This window comes from Cryptosporidium andersoni (genome assembly GCF_001865355.1).
Source record: "Cryptosporidium andersoni isolate 30847 chromosome Unknown contig_69, whole genome shotgun sequence".
Classification (NCBI taxonomy): domain Eukaryota; phylum Apicomplexa; class Conoidasida; order Eucoccidiorida; family Cryptosporidiidae; genus Cryptosporidium; species Cryptosporidium andersoni.
Genome location: NW_027122866.1, coordinates 1 through 19884, shown reverse-complemented (window position 1 = coordinate 19884; position 19884 = coordinate 1). Strand labels below are relative to the sequence as shown.

At 27.1% G+C, this 19884-nt stretch overlaps 7 protein-coding genes across 7 annotated transcripts; 6 read left to right on the top strand and 1 right to left on the bottom strand.

Annotated features, from left to right (window-relative positions):
• Window positions 1-219: 219 nt before the first annotated feature.
• On the top strand, window positions 220-4494 carry cand_029030 (uncharacterized protein; the record flags this gene model as incomplete). Its single annotated transcript, XM_067213130.1, has 1 exon — window positions 220-4494. One exon carries the CDS (start codon window positions 220-222, stop codon window positions 4492-4494), a length of 4275 nt encoding a protein of 1424 aa, XP_067067665.1.
• A 416-nt stretch (window positions 4495-4910) lies between these two features.
• Window positions 4911-8027, top strand: cand_029020 (uncharacterized protein; the record flags this gene model as incomplete). The annotated part of the gene is made up of 1 exon (XM_067213129.1): window positions 4911-8027. The coding sequence occupies one exon, from the start codon at window positions 4911-4913 to the stop codon at window positions 8025-8027; it is 3117 nt and encodes a 1038-aa protein (XP_067067664.1).
• A 146-nt stretch (window positions 8028-8173) lies between these two features.
• cand_029010 (uncharacterized protein) lies at window positions 8174-9712 on the top strand (the record flags this gene model as incomplete). Its single annotated transcript, XM_067213128.1, has 1 exon — window positions 8174-9712. One exon carries the CDS (start codon window positions 8174-8176, stop codon window positions 9710-9712), a length of 1539 nt encoding a protein of 512 aa, XP_067067663.1.
• A 427-nt stretch (window positions 9713-10139) lies between these two features.
• cand_029000 (protein-transport SEC61 protein subunit Alpha) lies at window positions 10140-11561 on the top strand (the record flags this gene model as incomplete). Its single annotated transcript, XM_067213127.1, has 1 exon — window positions 10140-11561. One exon carries the CDS (start codon window positions 10140-10142, stop codon window positions 11559-11561), a length of 1422 nt encoding a protein of 473 aa, XP_067067662.1.
• Window positions 11562-13836: 2275 nt separating this feature from the next.
• Window positions 13837-14637, top strand: cand_028990 (RNA recognition family protein; the record flags this gene model as incomplete). The annotated part of the gene is made up of 1 exon (XM_067213126.1): window positions 13837-14637. One exon carries the CDS (start codon window positions 13837-13839, stop codon window positions 14635-14637), a length of 801 nt encoding a protein of 266 aa, XP_067067661.1.
• A 220-nt stretch (window positions 14638-14857) lies between these two features.
• On the bottom strand, window positions 14858-16450 carry cand_028980 (uncharacterized protein; the record flags this gene model as incomplete). Its single annotated transcript, XM_067213125.1, has 1 exon — window positions 14858-16450. The coding sequence occupies one exon, from the start codon at window positions 16448-16450 to the stop codon at window positions 14858-14860; it is 1593 nt and encodes a 530-aa protein (XP_067067660.1).
• Window positions 16451-16698: 248 nt separating this feature from the next.
• On the top strand, window positions 16699-19806 carry cand_028970 (uncharacterized protein; the record flags this gene model as incomplete). The annotated part of the gene is made up of 1 exon (XM_067213124.1): window positions 16699-19806. One exon carries the CDS (start codon window positions 16699-16701, stop codon window positions 19804-19806), a length of 3108 nt encoding a protein of 1035 aa, XP_067067659.1.
• Window positions 19807-19884: the final 78 nt, after the last annotated feature.

Sequence of the window (19884 nt, the reverse complement as noted above, 5' to 3'; positions counted from 1 at the left end):
GCTTGCGGGATTTATGTGGTATTTTTTGATTTTTGTAAATGAGTAAACTACTTACAGAACTTTTTTGAAATAGGTTGAATGTCAAGTTTTAGTACTTAGATGCTTTAATTTTTATTTAAATTTGTGGCATAAGTATTTGGGGATTTGATACTTTTTATTTTCCTCTAGTGGAAAAAGAATTTTTAGATTCAAGTACTATATATAGATTTGTAAATCATGATGATATCTGAGCTAATTAAAATATTAAATCTACCAACAGAGACATCTGTAAATGAAAATAAATTTCTTGAATCTGAATTAATTGAATATATTAAAGATTTTACTACACAATTTGCTTCTCAAGATAAATCATTATATAAGAAATCTTTAGAATCTTTATTTTTGATATGTAAATCATTGGTAAAACAAGGGAAAACTTTATTAGCTATTAAACAAGTAAAAAGATTTTTATTTGCAGAACCATTTAGCATAGAGAGCCATATATTTATTTCGTTATTATATGCAAAATTTGGTAATTTTACTAAGAGTTCCGATCACCTGTTGGCAGTTAGATTTATTACTGGTGACTCTAATTACGATGCAAAGATAGCTTCGTCAGCTATTTTAAATGCATTAGTAAGCCAGATATGTAAAATACCACTTGAACTAAAATCTAAGTCATTAAGTGGCTACAAAATTATTGAAGAGCTTACATATGATGAGACTGGTGAATATCATTATCCATATTATATGGAAGATAATGATACCCAAATAAATGGTGATAAAACAAATCTTACTCCATTTATTACTCCATTAGCAAGCTGTCAGATAAATGTTGGAGATTTATTACATGTAGAACAACCATATGCATTATCTGCTGAAATTACAGCTGATTTAAGTATTCAAACTAATTGTTTTCATTGCTTAATGGAAAGAGAGGTTTATGATCATGCATTTAGCTGTCCAATTCATCCACAAACATGTCCATTTGTTTTCTGTAGATGGGAATGTATGATAAAACATAGCAGAAGGCATGAACTTGAATGTGACTTTATTGGTGCATTAATTGTATTATCAAATAAGACTATTTTGTCAACATCATTTTTATTATTAGTCTTAAGATGTCTAATTCAGGGATTTTTGGATATTAGACATTATAATACTACAAAAAATGAGGTAATCCTTAAATGTTTAGATTTACCTAACTATAAAGGTATATTAGAAATTGTATTTCCTGAACTACTGGAATCCTTTGAAATAGTTGCAGAAACTTGGATGGATATACTACCAATAAATTTACGTTTATTTTTAAGTAAAACTGAATTAATTAATTTTTTCTGTATAATTTATTCCCATAAACTCCCTGTAAGTTTTACATCACCTTCAAGTTCATTCAATTCTTCTCCCATACCAATATCTGCTGGCTGGGGATTTTTTTACAATACTTGTAAATTCCAACATTCTTGTATTCCTACATGTGTTTATTATTTGAATGAATCAGGTAATTTATGTATTAGATCTGCATATAATTTACCTGAAAATATGCCATTAACTATATCATATTTGATGGATTTATTTATTCCAACTCGAAAAAGGAAATCTGTCAATAATTCTATGAAAGTATTTTCTTGTATGTGTGCAAGGTGTATGGATGATACTGAAAATAACTGTTTTTTAGAGGGTATCCGTTGTTTCTATTGTATTATTGGTTTTTTTGTTCCATCCCCTTATACTAAAAGAATTGAGGAAACAAATGAAAATAGAGTTTCAATATCTATTTCTGATGCTAATATACCAAGAGATATACTAAATAGAAAAAAAGAAGATTCACCAATGGAAATTTTGTTTACAAAGTCTCCAGGTTTTAATAATTTTCATAAAAGTTCAAATAAAATTGTAGTTAATGATTTAGAGAATAGTTCAAATTATGAATTACAGGTACTATGTGAAAGAGCAAGAATAAATACAGTACTTGGAGATATTCAAATCCGTTGGAAGTGTAACAATTGTGGTGAAACTAATAAAAATTCTAATAAATATTGCGTATATATAAATGATTCAATGGAAGAACATTATGAATTAGCAATAAATACTTACATAAATGGTGATATAATTGAGAGTAGAAGATTATTTGAAGATTTTATTAAATCATATTCTCTTAAGGTAAATAGGAATCATTACCTAATATACAATTCCAGGGTTTATCTTGTTGGAATGTATAATGCTACTAATGATAATAATGCAAAGTATAGTTTTCATCATTGTAAATCGGCTGTAATATCAGCAAATTATGTTTATCCTGTATGTTATTATGAAAAAGTTCATTTATTATTAAATTTAGTTGATTCGATATATAGTGAAGGTATGCTACAAAAGGTAGCACAGAGAGGTTCACAAAAATATTCAAGAGATCTTATTATGGAAAGTCTATGGCTAGCATTATGTAATAGTTTAGTATGCTATGGTTCTAAAAGTTCTGTTTGGTACTATTGCATATATAAACTAAGATTATATGCATCTATTTTAAATGTTGCAACACCTCCAAGTAATATGAGGATTAGAATAACAGCTATAGATATACATACAAAATTAAGTCGTGAAGTTCTTGGTCATACTGAGATGCTATCTGGAGGCTATTTAACTTCATTATCTGAATATAGTGGATTAGTATTCACAGCTTGTAGAAAAGGTCACTTAGGTGCTATTACACAATTAATAACTGGTGATGCAAAAGACTTATTGTTAAACAAAGCTACATATCTTCCTACAGGTTTTAATTTACTTGGAATGGCCGCATCAAATATACAAAGTGGTGTTTGTCAACTATTACTTGATGAAGGAGCAGACATTTTTTTTTCAAATGAATTTGGAATAACTCCTTTGCATGCATTATGTAATTCTCCATATAGAGAAGATGAAGTAGATATTAATGATATATTTGATAAAAAATCAGTTGGCATTGCTAGGGACATGATTAGAAGAGCTAGCTTGTTAGATAGTGATATACCAGATGAATATTCTATAGAAAAAAGTAAAAATAATTTATATTCCTCTGAAAACTTTAAAAATCATTCAATATTATCTAAATCATCTAATCGTTACAAATTACTATATTCTAAGACAATTAAGTGGTTGGGTGCTAATACACCACTACACTTAGCAGCTTCAAATGGTAGAAGATTACTTTGCTCTGAATTAGTTCATGGAGGTACTGATCCAAATATTGAAAATATAGAATCTGCGATTCCATTACATTTAGCTTCATTAAATGGGCATTATAAAACGGTCAAAATCTTAATAAAAGTAGGTAGTGAAATAGACCATCAAAATTTTCAAGGTAATACTCCACTATTCTTGTCAATGTATGGGTTAAAGCCTGAATCAATGAAGATACTTCTTGAAAATGGTGCTAATATTAATCACCAAAGTCAAGTTACTAAAATGAATATTTTACATTGTCTTGTTCTAGGTTTATGTTGTAATGTATCATTAAATTTTCAACTACCAAAGAAAATTGACGATTTACCTTTGCTTATACATTCAGGTTATAATAATAAAAATATTAGGAATTATATTTATTCTATTGGTACGGGGCATACGGGGTTTGGGAATATCCTAACTACTAAAGTTTTATCAATACCTGTACATACCCCACTATCAGAAACATTATATATATCTCCAAAAGAAATGTTAATTCGTATTAAACATTGTAATGAGATGATCTCATACTTAATGAATAAATATGGAATTGAACCTTTGTTATCCCAAAAGGATATTAATGGATATACACCATGGGAGCTACTAGATTCATCATGGAATATATTTTTAAAAATTAGAAGTGAAGCAATGCTAAAACCAGGATTATGGTATACATCTTTATCAGAAAATGATAAAAATTCAACACAAGAATTATGGACTCATGCTATGCAAAGAATTGAAAATTTGATAGAAATACTTAAAATTAAAAAACCGATATATGATGAAAATCTTGATGACACTAATCAAGATTTACCAATTTTAAATTCAAATCTTCCTGGTATCCCACCACCAATAGATTTGACTGAAATAAAACCAATTAAAAAAGATTCAACTGATCTTATTGTATCTGATGAAAAATTATCAGAACCTAAGACTTCCTCTATTACTATAACAAAAACTACTACAGATAAAGTTACAAATATTTTGAAAGTTCAACTACCCGCTGTGGATATACCCAAGAAACAAATACCAACTATTATTAATAATAAAACTCTAAGTATTAATAAAAGTGGAAATTCAAGTATTGAACCAAAATCTACAGATAATAATATGATATACTCTGTACTACCTGCATCTCCAAATAATGTATCAAATACAGAACCTACATTGAAACCAAATCCATCATCTTTTTCTTTAAATAAAACAGTTCCTATAAAAAAAGTTTTGGTACCAAAAGTATTGGGACCAAAATCTGATCTGATTACTGCAAAGTTAAATGCTAAAATAATGATGAAAAAGTCACTCTCAAGACTATAAATTATAATTAGGAGTTATATATATTAAACTTATTAATCTAAAATTATATTAAAGAGCAGATATTTCAAATCTTTATAAGGATGATAATTTCATCTTACAAATTTAATAATATATCATCATTGTATTGTAGTTATTTTAGTTTTATTGAATAAAATATAGTAGTATATTAATTAGAAGAAATTATTTATAATTATATATAATATGCATATATATAGTCGTTTGGTGATAATTCACTTATTATAACGTAACTATAATATTAATATTACACTTTAAAGTTAGTTTAAATTCAGAATTAGGAATTGTTAAAGATTCCACGGGTGAAATTAGGCGCTTAATATGAAGATACTCAATATTGTAACTAATATACTAAAGTCTAATTTTCGAGGAACAAAACAGCAAGAAAACTACATTATTTAATGAATGAAGTAGAACTAATAGCTAGAAATCTTCAATCAGTACGTTTAAATGTCTATAATAAAGAGGATTTTTTAGATCATGGGAAACTAAAATTCCACGAGGATGAACTTGCCAATAATAACAAAAATCTAAATATATGGTTAGACTATATAAAACGAGTAATTGAATTTCTTCGTCTCGTTATGGATAATAACTCAGTGGATGAGGAATATTTGAATGAAATATCTATTTATAGTGGAGATTTTACTATACCAATAAAATATAATGTGTCAAATACGACAAACGGAATGTCAAAATATGATATTCAGTTATGGTATAGATTTGATGCTGTGATACTAATTATTATGCGTGCTCTTAATATATTCCCTTCAATCCGGGATATTTGGAATTATTATTTACCATTATTGGTAGAATATGAAGACTTTCTAATTAAAAAGAATATTAAAGAGGAAGAATTAAGTCTAGATATTCCATTAGCATACGAGACATGTTTGATATATAATAGAAAAGAAGTGAATATATGGTTAGAATATGCACAATACTCACTTTACAAAAGAAATTGGATAACTAAAACACGTCACATATTTGATCGTAGCTTATGCAATGTAGATATTACAAGCCATGATATTATATGGAATAGTTATTTAGATTTTATAACAGCTATAAATATACCCATAGTATCTGTAAATGTATTAAAACGGCTTATAATGTTTGCATACAAAAATTCAATTGGTCTATATATTTCAGAATTGTTAAAGCTAGAAAATTATAAAGAAGCCATGAAGCAATTATTATTTATATTATCAATACACAATTATATTAACAATAATAATAGCCCTTTAAGAGGTGATTATTCTGATTTATTTAGAATCGGTGTTCATACAAGTTCAGACTTATCATCTATATATAAATCATTCCCATCTGAAGGAGTCACTTTAAATTTAAAAACTATTAAAATCCGTGGATTTGAAGACATATGTTTTTTGTTTACCCAAGTTATATTTAAAATGTTAGAAATAAACCAAATAAATACTTATTTTGCTAAAATAACCATCAAACAAATTATTGACATATTACAAAATAATACTGAATATGGAAGATATTTCAAAATACTTGGAAATAATGAAAAAAGAAAATTAAATAAAAAGGATGTAGAATTTGAAATCCTTGATAAGTATGAATTATGTGCTGGGGATATTTGGTATTCTTTATGTGAATATTACATGAAACAGGGAGATTGGTGTAGAGTTTATGATATATATATGGAAGGTATTGAAAATATTTCTACAATTTATGATTTATCTACACTTTATGATTCTATGTTAATGTTTTATCAGTGTTATATAAAAACATTGTTTGATAGATCTACTATTACATCTGATAATGCATCTTTAAATATAGAGTATAATATATACAAATTAGAAAAGTTAATTAAACAGTATCCATTTACTTTACAAAAAGTTAAATTAAAGAATGATATTAACAATGTAGCAAAGTGGATTCAATATATTGATATACATATAGATCATATAAAAGATAGACAACACCTATCACTTCAAGTTATAATGTCATTTGAAGAAGCTTTATTAAAAATAGATCACAAATCAGTAAAAAATAGGAACATGTGTATATTATGGATATATTATGCATTATATATGGTAAGTTTATATGATAATATGAATAATTGGGTAGAATTAACGAAAGAACAAGATAAGGAGTATGCTGAGGATTTATTAGAGTTGGCTACTGAAATATTCCAACGTGCAATACAGGATAACTATATTAAGGATCATACAATGATTTGGACAGAATGGATTGAAATGGAACTAAGATTTAGAAGATTTGATAAAGCTCTTGAATTATCAAGAAAATGTTTAGAAATTACTAGACAACAAAAAGAGAGTAATACAAGCTCAAATTTAAAAATTTGGCAATTAAATTTTGATTTAGAATTAAATTTTGGTACTCTTGAAACAGCAAAAAGTACTTTTGAGGAAATATTTAAAAATGGAATTTTAACGACAGGGATTGTTATGAGCTATGCAAAGTACTTATTTTCTAATCAATACTTTGAAGAGTCCTTTAGAATATATGAAAGAGCTATTGCTATTATACCTTGGCCATATATAAAGCATGTATGGATCGTATACTTAAATAAATTTGTACAGCACTATACTAATAAAAGAATTGATAGAACTAGGGATATATTTGAATCCTGTATAATATCCCTTTTAGAATGGAGAAAAAATTCTAAAGAAATGAAGAAACGTGATGAATATCCAAAATATGAAACTGATTTAAATGACCCAAAAGTTACATCTAATAAATCAGTTAATGGTGAAATATTAACTGGAAATGAATGTGATGATACTACTTATCTTATATTTATTATGTACGCCCAATTTGAAGAGGAATATGGTAGAATCAAACGCATGTTTGATATTTATAAAAGATCTTCTGAGGCTTTACAATGTACAGAAAAACTACAGAAAATGATCTTTTTAAATTGGATATATAGGGCCTGCAAATATTTGGGTCCTTTCTATGCAAGGACAATTTTTGAACAAGCTATTCAGGTGCTAGATAAATCTGATGAACTATTAGAAATATGTCTAAATTATGCTATATTTGAAGTTAAAGCGGGAGAAATTGATCGTGGAAGGCATCTATTTATTTATGGTAGTGACTTTGCAATCAATCAAGGAAATAAAACATCCCTATACAACGACTTTTGGAAAGAATGGAGTGAATTTGAACTTGAATATGGTAATGAGGATACCTACAAGGAGATGATTAGGATAAAACGCAATATGTTTCTGAAATATTCACAGAATAGCATATACTTTAGCTATTATAATACTGATGAACCAACTAAAAGTGATACTATATCAGATAACAATGCTGTAATAGACCAGTTAAATTCTGATAATGAGACTTCTGAAGATTTTAGTCATAGTACTAGTGATGAAAATTCATATAGCAGTGACAATGACTCATTTTCTTCACATTCGACAATTAAAAAAGTTTCATCAAATAATTCTGGAGATAATTATTCTTCAAATGTAGAAAATGATAACACTATAGAATCTGAAACATCCAAATCTTTCAATACATGATATATATAATCTTTTTTTTTTTCAAGTTATATGCACACTAACACTTTGTTACTAACACACATTAAGAATTTGTATTTTTCTAAAGTGCACAATTCTAAATTTAGAAGTTGTGATAATACTTAAGGATAATTTTCTTCAATTAATGAATGATTGAGCCTGATAGAGCTTTGGATGATATTATACAGAGAATTGAAAATGTTACAACTCATCTTGCAACATTATTTTGTGTCCTAGATAAGGAATTAAATAGCCTCTATCAGATAAATGAACAATATGACATAAAAAATAAACATCTACATTATAATAAAGATACCAATAATATTAGATCAGCTCTATCTGAAAGAATCTCAATTATTATAAATAGAAATAAAACAAATTGGGAGGATTCTCTTGAAAATGCAAATAATGATATCATAGCAACACTTGATGATACGGTCACAAAACTAGAATCTCTTTCTACAATAGTTACTGGTCTTGAGTGTATACAAAATTGTGTAATTGAAGATAATTTAAAGGATAAATTAGTAGATAATTATATTAATGAGAATAGCTTGCTTTTAAGAATATGTAGAAATATAAGTAGATTACTACTACACAAAGTAAAGCTAGAAAAGTATGATACTGAAGTCAATGACGAGCTCGATCATTATAAAAATGAACGATTAAATAATTTAGAAAGAAAACTTAGAGAAACTGAAAAAGAATTATATGCTCAAAGGCAAATTTGTAATGAGCATATATCTACAATAGATTACTATGAAGAATTACTACAAAATAAAATAGTAAAATCTAATTTTGAAGTAGTTCACAAAAATTCAATCTTACAAGGAATATTCTCTGATATTTCAGATTATAACCAGAATTTTCAAATACAAAATAATAAAGTTAATTATGAAGAATTATTTTATATTGAAAATACCCAAAGATCATATCATTTATTACCAGTATCATTATCATTGGATCCAGCAGTTGTTAACTATAATATATTACCTAAGAACAGTAATAGATATAATCCTAATCTTGAATTTTTTTATATTAATAATCAAATAGGATTTGCAACTGATCAAATAGAAGTTCTGCAAGATTGTAATTCTCAAAATTCAAATATTGATGATACAACTACTTTACAAAGTTATGAAGATACAGACTTTGCTACTATACTAAATCTTAGGGATCAAGTACAAATACTTTCTAATGATCTTGAATTGGCAAAAGAGGAAAATAGGAGATTACATAAACAAAATGAAGATCTTAAAACTTCCTCACTATTACATACAGACACTCTTGGAAATGATCTTGCCCATATTATAAAAATTGTAGATGATAAGCATACAAATTATAGATTAAATAATAAACTACCTGAAACTACTATTTCCAGTATATGTAAACAGCAAAGTATACATATAGTGGGACTCATAAATACTAATATTATCAATGAAACAAAACCTTATCTTGTTATGTGGGAACCAATAGTAGAAAATAATAAGTTAGCTAGTATCAAAACTATTCCACTACGATTAGCATCCTATGGACAATATCGCAAATCTATGATGAAAAGAGAAATTAAGTTACAATGTACTATGGAGAAATTTAAAACCCCGAGGATTGTCACTTCAAGGAAACTTCTCTATACAGATCTACATCATGCTAAAAAGTTTACAACACAAAATAATGATTCTTTATAACTACTAATTATTGATTATTTTATTATTCAATGTATATATTTTTCATTGTTATATACTAAAATTTATGAATTGAGACACAAATCTGACCATATCCTGTAATATTATATGAAATATTTAAATCACTAGTAGTACAAAAGTCTAAATATACTGATTACAATACAAAGTACTTAATAATTTTAATATCCTTGTAACCTCACTTGTATTTCACCACCATACTACTAATCTAACTTAATCTCAATCCTAATATCTAAATTTAGCGGGATATATTATCACGTCTGAGTATAGAGTGGAAGACGTGTGGTGTTTTAATGGGTATCGTGGATTATGGTATTGAAGCGCTGAAGAATAAAATGATGAGAGGGGAAGGGGGGTTCTTTTTCTCAGTAACACAATTAGGTAGAAACTTTGGAACTATATTATAGGTGAAATGGCGAAAGGCTTACGTTTTCTAAATTTGATCAAACCAGCATTATGTGTTCTCCCAGAAGTATCCCCCCCTGATAGAAGGGTTCCTTTTAAGGAGAGAGTTTTGTGGACATTAATATCATTATTCGTATTCCTAGTATGTTGTCAGATACCTATTTATGGTGTTCTAAGTAGTAAGAGCTCTGATCCATTCTATTGGATGAGAGTTATTTTAGCTTCAAATCGTGGCACTTTAATGGAACTTGGTATATCACCAATTGTTACTTCCAGTATGGTTATGCAACTACTAGCTGGTAGCAAGATTATTGATGTAGATCAAAGTCTCAAAGAAGATAGGGCTTTATTTCAAGGGGCTCAAAAGTTATTTGGGCTTTTAATTACACTAGGAGAAGCAGTAGCATACGTTATTAGTGGTATGTATGGTGATATTCGTACTATTGGTGCCTGGAATGCAATTTTAATAATTATTCAATTATTTTTTGCTGGTGTAGTCGTTATTCTATTAGATGAACTAATGCAAAAGGGATATGGCCTTGGTGCAGGTATCTCACTATTTATTGCAACCAATATATGTGAAACTATTGTATGGAAAGCATTCAGTCCAACGACAATAAATACTGGACGTGGAACGGAATTTGAAGGTGCAGTTATTGCCTTATTTCATTTACTATTTACAAAACCTGATAAAATATCAGCATTACGTGAAGCATTTTATCGTTCCCATGCAACAAATATGACAAACCTATTAGCAACAGTATTAGTATTTCTTATTGTTATCTATTTCCAAGGATTCAGGGTTGATTTAGCTGTTAAATATCAAAAAGTACGTGGTCAACAAGGTTCATTTCCTATTAAATTATTTTATACATCTAATATCCCGATTATTCTTCAAACTGCATTGGTATCTAATTTGTACTTCTTCTCACAACTGTTATATCGTAGGTTCAAGGCAAATATGCTAGTAAATATACTTGGTCAATGGCAAGAACTTGATGTAGGTGGGCAGTCAATTCCTGTTGGTGGTATTGCTTATTATATATCTCCACCTAATTCATTAATTGATGTAGTATTAGATCCAATTCATGCCTTTGTATATATTACATTTGTTCTTGTTTCCTGTGCACTATTTTCAAAGACATGGATCGAAGTATCAGGATCATCTGCAAAGGATGTTGCTAAGCAATTAAGAGATCAACAAATGGTTATGAAGGGATATCGTGATAGTTCACTTGTACAAGTTTTAAATCGATATATTCCAACTGCTGCTGCATTTGGTGGTATGTGTATTGGTGCCCTAACTATTATTGCTGATTTTCTCGGTGCAATTGGAAGTGGTACGGGTATTCTTTTAGCAGTTACAATTATTTTCCAATATTATGAAATGTTTGCTAAGGAGCGAGAGAGTGGTAACATTGTCTTCTAAACTTAGAAAATCACCTATTTTGTAAATACTTGTTACTATTGAATCATATTTGAACTTAAATATATCATTAATTTCAATAAATTAAGTTGATTAGGATTTACAATTTATAATAAATTGGATATAATACCAAGTATCTGAAAACAAAATGTTAGCTACATATCACAATCACCTAGGAGATCCTGTCATACCTGGGAATAAATACTTAGTAGATAAAGCCATAGTAATTATTTTTACTATTTTGTTTCAATTCCTAGGGGCAAAACTTTGCACATTTCTATATTAAGACTGACTTGTTAACTATATAACAATTTTATGTACTTATTCTATTCTCTTTATCTCAAATCTTTCTATAAGTTACTTTCTAGTTATTTAATTAAAGATTATTAATATTGTAGTGAGTTCACAATAGGTATAAAGTGAACTATTCATCATATATCCAATGCACTCACAAATTTCCATTTTCTCTTTATTGAAATAGGTTAATAAAGCAAATAATTGCAATTTCACAATATTCCTTTAGTATGTATATGTAATAGATATAACTTAATATTTTTATTTAATCCAATATGTTTGTTACTGTTTAAATTTTTAAATAGTCTAAATCTAATTACCTGAAATCTATTGAGATAAATATTACTTTTATAATGAAATCAAAACTTATTATTTTTTTAAACATAATGATTATCTAAAAAAACAAAAAATTTACTCATTTACTTAAGGTTCAGTATTTGTATCTAGTTACAACTAATATGTATATTTAATATGATTTGTTTCTTGATTATGATCATTAGTTCTTATCTATATATGATTATTTCAAAAAGAGATATTATATTTAAACTAATTGATTAATTATTATATACTGAAATTACTTTATGTAATTCAGAATTAACTTATTGTTAATATTTACTTTCTTACTCATGCTACAAGATGTATTGGAATAGTTATTTCTAGTTAATAAATCTAGTCAATAAATCTTTGTTTTAACAATATATATCTTTAAATAATAACAGATTTTTCCAATTTCTTTTTTTTTGTAAATATTCAATATATAATGAAAACGAAACTCAGAAAAAATTTATATATATAAATAAATAAAATTCAACAAGTATCCTAATTTGAAATTAAAGATTTAAATGTATCATTATTTTTTGAAAACAAACTAGAACCTAACTATGTAATACTTAAGTGGCTATTTAATATATTTATCAAGATATAGATAACTTCAGTACGAACAAGAATATGTCAGATATAGAAATTTAAGTTGAATAATTTACAATAAACAAAAATTTTGTTTTGAATTTATTCAATCCAACTTTAAAATTTTAACAAGTTAGATTTTACAAAAATTAAGTAAATATACTTAAGATAATTTAACATCTGTAATTTGACTTATTAAAATTAAAGTAACAATTTATATAAAAATCATCTAATCTAAATGTCTATAACTAAAAACTTTCAGTTTAGATGAATTTGATATACATTTTTATATTAGATACTCTTGAGTAAAAGTTAAAAAGTTAACTTTATAAGTAATAAAAGGACAATAGTTTGATATACTAAATTATATTGTAAAATTATATTCAATTAATAGCACTTTATGCCAGATATATTTTTTTAGATTTTAGATAACTACTTATTCAAAGTTGTAATTAATTAGGAACTATATTAGTAGTTAAGATTTGTTTTACCTAAAACAAGACATTTGTTAATTTAAATCTTGCAAATATTAAGAATATATTAAAATTACAAAGTATCTGCATAATTATAAAGTAGTAATTAGTTGGTAATTTAAGTAAATTCTCATAAATTGGATATATATAAGCTATTTGGGTCTAATAAGAATACAATTGTAAGACTGATTATTTTCAAGGTGACTGTCATATTAGGACTTTATAAATTAATATAATTACAGATTTGTTACTTGTTTATTAGTATTGATATTTTATAATACAAGATATTATAGATTTTTCCGAGCTTGATAGTTTGCAACCTGTAATGTGTGCTCCAAAAATTATTAACATAGGACAATTTAAGTTTTAGTGAAAGAAACTCACTAAACAATATTTTGAGAATTTATTAAGATTTAAGTTTGAATTAAAAAAAATTAAACTTAGCTTAAATAATAAATAGAAAAAAAGAAAGGAGAAATACAGTTCAGTAGGTGAAGTCTACCAGTATTCGGGATTTTTTAGGGCGTCCTTTGCGCCAACAAGCTGTGTAAGATATTTGGATCGTTTTGTCCTGAAAAGCTTTTTTCTTTAGTATTTTTTTCGGGATGGTGTCATTAGGTGATATAAACCATGAGAATTCTACAACTGAGAGTTCAAATAGAAAAATTTATGACTATGATAATGAAGGTGGTAGACATGATATAGAATCAAGAGAAAGATTCTCTTCAAGATCGCCATCAAGAGAAAAGACATCTCCTCAAAATGAACAGACAGATTCAGTTTTGCAGAATGAAGAAGTTGGGGAGCAGAGAAGAAGATCTAGGTCACCTGATAATAATACAGGTGAACCAATTGAAGGTTGTAGCCTATTAGTTCGAAATCTTCGATTTGAAACATCTCCAAGCCGTGTACGTCGTCATTTTGAAAGGTATGGTACTGTAAGGGATGTTTATTTACCACTAGACTACTACACAAGAAGGCCTCGTGGATTTGGATTTGTAGAATATATGGATCCAAGAGATGCTGAAGATGCGGTCAATAATTTGGATGGAAGTGTACTGGATGGTAGTACAATTCGTGTTGTAGTAGCTCATGACAGACGTAAAAGTCCAGAGACTATGAGAAAAATACAGAAGGATGCAGCAAGATTTTCAAGGTCAAGTGGATACTCATCAAGATTTGACAGGCCAGGGGGACACCCACCTGCAATTGATTACAGAAACAGGTATAGAAGTGAGCCATATAGACACTCCTCTTACCGGGAGGATGATAGGTATTCAAGATCTAAGCGTAGATATCCAAGTAAAAGTGCTAGTAGATCTCCTTATAGAGGCAGAAGTGGAAGCCGCGATAGAAGTTGTTCAAATAACCGTGATACATATCAGGGCAAAAGATATCGCCATTAGTACCCCCATAAACACTAGATAAATCGCTAAAATTAGGAGTAAGTTTAATAGTATACAGAGGATACCTTAGAAGCAAGTAAATCTGCTTTAAATATTTCAAATATACTAATATATTCACAACTTATTATCACTATTGTATTATATATATATATATATATATAATTCTATATAAATATTTCCCTTGTAATATATATCTTAAAATGAAACGTTTGGTATTCAGTCACTCTAGTTTTTCGATATTATTAACTATTTTATCACAAAAAACTGAATCATCAAAAGTTTGAGTTCTATTAATATCATCTATTAATTCCCTTTTTAAAATTGATTGAACTGGTGGTTTTATCTCTAATGGTAAAAGACCACTACTCTCAACATTAATATTCTTTGTACCTATTATCAAATTATTATTATTATTATTATTATTATTATTATTATTTTGATAAACCAACTCCCCATATGGCTCTGACACACTTCTACAATAAGATGATAAAGGTGTACAGTTAGTATAAGTGATTGTCCCAGTTGGTAGATTACTATTAGAATCATTTGAATTATTCCCTCCTCCATTTGCAATAGAATATCTACTCCAAAGAATATATAAACCAATCACAATTGATACAAAAAGTGTAGTTGAACATCCTATAAATGTCAATAAGTTTGTAATAATAAATCCAGTAATAATTGGATGTGATCTAATAATATCTTTCCAATAAGGTAACTTTGTTTCAAATATTAAATTTGCACTAGCAATGTGAAGAGCAGGCTTTATTCGAATTGTTGCTCCACATATATTAACTGAAGAATGAATAGATGTATCTAGATTTTCATTATTTGAAAATAAAGGAAAATTCTCCGCCATTTTAATTCTTAATCCTCTCCTTAATCCCAATCCAATATTATTCAAATTAAAACCAAAAATGAATGGTAATACTAACAAATATTCTTGTAATTTTAAGGCAATATTTGGTATATAATCTAAAGAAACAGTTTTTTTAAAATTTGTAACAATATTATTCACATTAGAAGTTTCTTCTATTGAATTTTCAACTATATTAGAACATTTCACCAAATCTAAATTAATCATCAAAGGTGGAATATTCAAATTATATATTGTTGGAAAATAAAATAATTCTGTTATTATATCAACATTATATCCGTATGCACGCTTCTCTAGTTCATGTTGTAATTTTGTAGATCTTGAAAATAATAGTGATATGTTATTTATTAATCTTTTAACATATCTCAATGGTAAATAGTGCATTATTAGTAACTTTATCTTAGAAAATATTGTAATGTCAAATAAACTTAAATTTAATTCAGGTTTATTGTAACTATATAATTTTTTTGTTGTCCAAGATACATTTTTAAAATCAATATATGCATCAGCTAATGACATCTGATACATTAATTCAGTCCCCATTTCTTCACTATGTATATGATATACAAGATTATTATTTATATCTGCATTTTGTGTCATTGATTTATAAAATTCATAAGTATTATTTTCTTTCAGGTTACTATAATAATAATTAAAATTATTATTGGGATATGGTGATGTAAGTTTATAGTAATAGTTTAACTCTATTGGAAATGATGATATTTTCGGGGGTATCATATACCAGTAAAATGCAATATATAAAACCCAAGTTAATACAAAAGTAATTATACTAATAGTACATGTAATAAGTAAAACTGGAATACTATACCACACGAGTGCATATATCCAATGTATCAGAGTTGTGCTCTTATCTAATAACTTTTGAGGATATATAAGGTATGTATTATAATATTTCGTAAAAAAAATCCACAGCATTATTTTTTAAGAAATACTAATGGTAAATTACCAAGTTTAAATTTGGGATCTCCACTAGCTCCTTATTTAGATTTTAATGTAAAAAGGTTATGGGCGGGGTATACAAAACCCTATGCCCCAAATTAACAAGCCAAGTGTAAGGACTTGACTGTACGTCTCTACTAAATTTTATTTTATAATCGGGTCTTTAAACAAGATATAAAAGTATTAATATTAAATAGGTCTATATAGGATAAGATCTATAGAAAATGGCTATAAGTGAGTCTTTAAACTCTTTACCTAATAGATGCCAACAACAATTTAAACAAATAGTACACCTCTATGACCAAAGAGTCTATAAAAGAGCATTAAAATTAGCAGATGGAATGTTAAAAAAATATCCTAATCAAAGTGATATACTTGCTATGAAAGCATTTATTCTAGCTGCTTTATATACAGATCCAAATGATGCAAGACATAAAGAAGCATATGAATGTGTAAAGAAGTCAATAAAATTAAATATGAAGAATCCAATGTGTTGGCATTGTTTAGGAACTTTATATCGTAGTGATCATGATTATAATGAGGCGAATAAATGCTTTAAGAATGCATTAAAATTCGATAGAAATGATATGGTAGTATTACGTGACCTTGCTACTGTATATATTCAAACTAGAAATTATGCTGGATACAGAGAAAAAAGAAATGAAATTTTAAAACTTCGTCCAGACTTAAGAGTAAATTGGGTTGCAGTTGCTATTGGGAATCATTTGTGTGGTTATTATAATAGTGCAATAAGTTCATTAATGTCCTTAGATAGTATTGGACAGAGTTGTGTATATATTGATAATAAAGAAAAGGATAGAATACGATTATTTCCATTTTTAGATTCTATACAAGCATCAGAATTGATTTTATATTTTGTAATGATACTGATCGATGCAGGGAGATATCAGCAAGCTATAGAATTTCTCAAAGACAATGAAGCACAGATATTGGATAGAACTATATATCTATTTACTTTAGGTTATTTATATTTATATTGCAATATTAATATATTTAGAGAATCTTATTTAATATTTGAAGAATTACTAAAATTATATCCAGATGACGATTATGCTATTTTAGGTTTTATGATGACTTCTAAGGATTTAGATGGGATTATAATTCCTCCAAAGAATAATATATTTGATATAAAGACTAAATGTGGTGAGATAGAAGAAATTAGGAAACAGGAAGTAAGCTATACAATTAATAATTTGAAAATAGATGTACATCCTTTAATTAAAGTAACACATCAATATTTTCATCCTAGGAGTTCATCTGGAATTATTTACTTTCCTTTATTTGGCAGAATTTTAATTGATAAGCAGGATGAAAATTCACCTAATAATATTGATAGATATGGATGGAAGGAAGTTGAAAGGATATCTAATAATACTTTTATGATTATAAATTGTAATGAGAACAATAAAGTATCATATGACTATTCAATGGAAATATTGAATAATTTCTTTGAAGAATTGGAAACTAGATACCCTAAAAGTGATTCAATAAAAAGAATTGCAATGGCTGTACTTTCAGAAAAATATTTTGAGAAACGTTTCAGAGAGTATGTTTTAGTTAAAGTAAATAAGAATGTATCTACATTATTATCAATATTTAAATATATATGTGAAGTTGATATATCGAAAAAAAAATTAATTCATACGATACTAACTAAAATGATTACAGAAAAGGAAGATAATTTAACATCAAATTGTCAATCTGATAATATAAATGAGATAATGGCTTCACTTTATAGTATATATGCTCAACATTTAGATTGTATGGGATATCCTTTGAAAGGTTTAGAATTTATAAATAAAGCTTTATCTTTAGTTGATGATAGAGCAGATTATTATAGTATCAAAAGTAAGCTATTAAAACACTTGCATAAATTTAAGGAAGCCTCTGATAATAGTGAATTTGCTAGAACTCTTGAAAATAATGATAGATATCTTAATACAAAAGCTATTAGTGCTTATCTTAAGAATGGAGATATTAATAAAGCAATTGAACTTGCTAAAATTTTTACAACTCAACCAGAAATTAATAAAATTAATAAATTAAAAAAAGAGTTATCTAAAGATAAGAATGAACATAGTAATAATAATGAAAGTATAAATCTACAAATAATCTGGTTCGATAAAAGAATAGCATCATGTTATGAGTTCTTATTAAAAGATCAAAAAAAGTCCTTAGAATATTATTTCAAGATTTTAGATTCTATAGATACCATGTTTCATGATCAATATGATTATCATTTATACTGTTTGAGAAAATTGACATTATCTCGATATATAGAGTTTCTTAGGATGCAAGATAAAATATTCTCAATGAGACAATATCGTATTATTTCTGTAAGAGTTTGGAAGATACTTTGGTATATATTATACAATAATATGAAAGCTTACCAAAATTTAGAGGATAATTTGCAAAGTCACAATAGTAAATCATCTAATTTCAATGTACAAGAAAGTACAGATAAAAATAGGGACAATAAAAAAAATCAAAATCTAGATAAAAATAGTCAAACAATAACTAGTAGTAAGCTAGAAGAAAGAGTATTTCAAGATTATAATGTTACTTGGAATAAAGCTCATGAAATAGTTCAACATCTACGTAGTGATGCAATGTTCTATTGCAAAAGTCAAGTTGTAACATATATACACTATTTTTTATCATTTAAGATCAATAAAATTTCAAGAGAGACATCTTTGGCAGTTTGTAGTCAAAGTTTACATCGTTTATATATTCTGGAAAATTATAGTGTTAATATTCAAGATAATTTTGGCCTATTCCCAACTTTATTAGGTCATTTTTGTTTGAAATTTATTCCTGAAGTATTTTCAATTGATATAAATGAAGAATCCTCAAATTTAAATTTTATATTAGATCTTATTTATAAACAGATGTCTGATTACACAGGTGGAAGATGTGTTGATCAATTAACTGTAAAATCATCTTATATAAATTTCTTATATAATAAATATACTAAAAGATATGATTGTAAATTAATTGGTCCTCTTATAGCAATTTTAAGACTTTATTCTATATCAGAAGATATAAATAACTTATATTATCACTTTATTACTAGTACTGATATTCTTAAACTGTCAGGATCTACTCAAAGTGCAATATTACTTTACAGATTACTTTTACTTATTAATCAAATAGATAAGGCTCAGATAGTATTGGAACATTATGACTTGTCAATAAGATGTTTTGTTGAGGGAAGTCACTGCAATATTCCCTTAGGGTCATCCCCCATTATAGATCAAATTAAAGATATTTCAATATTGACAAATATACCTGAGATGGTATTTCTAGAATAATTGATCCATAGTATTATATTTTATTATATTAACAAGTATTGTAAAACAAACAAGTGTCCCAATAGCAACTGCAACCCA